The 3,339-nt window shown below is 39.1% G+C and overlaps 1 protein-coding gene across 1 annotated transcript in view; it reads left to right on the top strand.

Annotated features, from left to right (window-relative positions):
- The first annotated feature begins 1,507 nt into the window (after positions 1-1,507).
- The window catches only part of RASSF8 (Ras association domain family member 8), a 16,304-nt gene continuing 14,472 nt past the window's right edge, over positions 1,508-3,339 (top strand). The window contains exon 1 of the mRNA XM_019543873.1: positions 1,508-1,571. Coding sequence (XP_019399418.1) covers positions 1,508-1,571 — 64 coding nt within the window. The remainder of the gene's footprint in view (positions 1,572-3,339) is intronic.

The raw sequence follows: 3,339 nt of genomic DNA, 5'->3' as shown, positions 1-3,339 counted from the left end.
ACATTATAGTGTTTGATAGTGTACATACTTAATCTGGTAAGAGGTGGTGAGGATCCTGATTGGTTCACCTACAGGTAACCCCTATAACATCAACACTGCAAGCTTTAAGAGTACTCCCACTAGATTCCATGAGGCAGCTTTCTCAATGGGCCCTTAAGTGCGCAGCTGATATATAAAGAAGGTATGTATAAGGAAAATTGGAGGTGCATTTGGTGAAGGGCTGTCTCTTGTGTATTCATTCTGTTCCATCCTCATGTGACAGCTAGCATTATGAGTTATTAAAGAGGGGCTGGTTTATATATGAGTCATTATAGCAGGGAACTTTTGGCTGGAGCACAGCAAATGAAAAGCCTCCCACTGACTTCCATAGGTACATGACTGGGCTATAGGAAGCTGGATACTTGGCTTTAATCCCTATACCTATCACAGGATTGTTGTGTGTTGTTAGTCAAGCTACATGCTCTTAGATTGTATCATAAGTGTGTGAGCATGCAGAAGGGCCTTTTGTAACAAATTCCTAGAGGAATTCTGACTTAGGCAGAATCCTTCCCAACACTCCCATATTGCATTAGCAGTATCAGCAGCCCGTTAAAGAGGGCAGTGTGTATTCTCTCCCCATGCCCTGCTGGCCGGCAGGTAAAAGGAGGATCAGAATCATGGCCTACCCTTTTTCTGCTCCTCCTCTTCCCTTTTTCTCTTTAGGGAGGGAACTCATTCAAGCTGTGTGACTGCCTTGTCTTAAGGGTAGCGTTTCTCTCTATTCTACATGATGATTGCAACATGAAATTTTCAGAAATAACACAGTTTTATAAATATAAATTTTCTGCTTTCATGGCTAACTGAAATAGTGTATTTAAGAAACTGCTTTAAAAATATCATATTTGGGGCACTGAGATGCCTTTGATAGACTGAACTGAATGGCTTCCAGAAGCCAAAACCTCAAATTGCAGATAATATTTTATATCAGTGCTGATTTATATAACTCCAACCAGACAGAAAGGTAGTCAGATAGACACTTGTGCTGGAAGGGAGGGACTCACATCCCCAAAAGGGTATAAAAGTCTCTTACTGCTTTTTATCTTTATCCAATTTACATTAAACACAGGGTGTAGAAAAGCTACTAGAGGCAAAAACAAAGTTAGGGCTAGAGTTAAAGGCTAGGGACCCTCTCCCCTGCCCACAATTTAATTTTTCTGGAGCTAACGTTTCAGGACTTACCTAGGTTAGGTACATGGATATCATGGTTAGGTACACGGTAGTGTTAGCTACTTGGCTGGCTAGGTGGCTAAAGTGTAGCCCCCTGTGCTTGTTACCAAACATTGCCATTATGCAGCTACAGAAGTGCCACTTAGGTGCATAAAGGCAAAACAAGACTTTGCCCTGTATGAATATAGTGCAAAAGGAACAAAACACAGAAAATCAAACTCCTTTAAAGAGATGCTATCAGTATAACCTCATTACCCAGCAAACTGTGAGCTGAACATTCTTTCTACAAATATATGGCACCATGGTAGTATATGCTGGCTGGAGAACTACAAAGTCACCTCAAAAGCATGATCTCCACCACCTGGGTGAGCTTTCAGGGAGCCATCCGCTCTGTATGCTCAGAGCACTGTGGGATGCAGGGGAGTCCTACAGACCCCTAAACTGCCATATATAACTAAACAGACATAACATAGGGTACTACACAATATACTACTACCAAGTTCCTTTTTGAAAGAGGTACGATTTTGTTGTCCTTTCCCCATCTTCACAGTCCTACAAAAACAGCTTGAACAGCTATATGGTCATTTTTTGCAGCATGTCAAGGGCTTATATAGCAGTACAAATGTTAATGCATTACCATGGCTATTCCTTTCCATGTGAAAAGTCTCTTCTATGATATATTACATTACAAATTCCTCTATTTTACCTTATCAGTTCTGAGGAGCTTGTATACTAACCCAGATTGGTAATTGGTATTGAAGCAGAACAGTTCTCTTTTGTACATGTTTTCAGCATTGATGTTAGGGTTGTGGTAGGAACTTCTCCTGGGCCTGATAAAATAAAAAGTGATTTATTGACAGAAGGACATTTGCTACAAAGTACATATATTAGGTATAGGAGTTCTACTGAAATACAGTTTAAAATCTCAGATCTTTTGAAGGGAATCACTGAATGAAAAAAAAAATTAAAGGAGAGGAATGAATCAGACCACTTCAGAAATAATGCAGGATCAACAACTCAAGACTATCAAAAGGAAGAAAAACACAGTTTTATATTAACCTTACATCACAACTCCCTAATTGCATCTCCCTAATTTAATGAATCTACACCAAATGCTCCTCCTTCTAGAAAAAATATATCCAATACAAAAAACAACTGTCAGATATGAAAATAATGTCAGTTTTCAAACCACGATATAAATTATTCACAAAAGCTGATGAGGACACTGAGCTGATACTCAGTTTTCCTCAATGTAGACTATTTAAGAGTTTTCAAGGATAAAAACACAGTTTGATATTCATTTGTAAATATGTGTGGGTTTGAGTAAAATACTAATTTAACATTCCTAAAGTGGATAAGCACATATATCAGCTTGATTTCATCAGAAACCAATTTTATTGTGTGTGTCATAGTCAATTTACTGCGTTTCAGATAAGGGCTGCTAAAAAATAAGCAGCAAAAATTATGACAAAACCAACAGTTTAAATACTGGTCTGAGGTAAATTAGGAGTTAAGCATGCAGCACAGACGTAGTAAATGGATAGTTGTAACAATCATACTGATATCAAACCATACCAATACAAGCTGTTAGCAGTGCAACTTCTACACCCATATGATTCTGCAGCAATATAAAGCTAACAAAACCACACACACAAACTTTAACTCACATACATTCAGAGTGAAAGTCGGGCAATTTAGCTCATTTGTGTCCCTACAGGATCATGAAGATGGAACGTTTAGAGCATAACAGTTGCTGTGCACTCATGAGCCCTTTTATGGTGGCTAATGTGTCCGTTTGTCCACATACACATTCTTTGCTTTTTTCTTATCAGGGTAGTTAATTAACGTAACTTTATAAATGCATTTTTTTGTACAGTGAAACCTCATTAATTTGAAATGCAGGAGACCAAAAATACTAACTCTAAAATAAACGGGTTTGGAGTCAGGAGTGGACTGGCCAAGTTCGCCGATGACACCAAACTTTGGGGCAAAGCATCCACGCCAGAAGATAGGCAGGTGATCCAGGCTGACCTGGACAAGCTCAGCAAATGGGCGGATGAGAACCCCATGGTGTTTAACACCGAAAAATGCAAGGTTCTCCACCTTGGGAGGAAAGACATGCAGCACCTTTAT

The sequence above is a fragment of the Crocodylus porosus genome, unplaced genomic scaffold (genome assembly GCF_001723895.1).
Source record: "Crocodylus porosus isolate Cpor-Errol unplaced genomic scaffold, CroPor_comp1, whole genome shotgun sequence".
NCBI lineage: Eukaryota > Metazoa > Chordata > Crocodylia > Crocodylidae > Crocodylus > Crocodylus porosus.
Note: the sequence above shows the minus strand (reverse complement) of the source record. Positions and strands in the feature narration are given on the sequence as shown.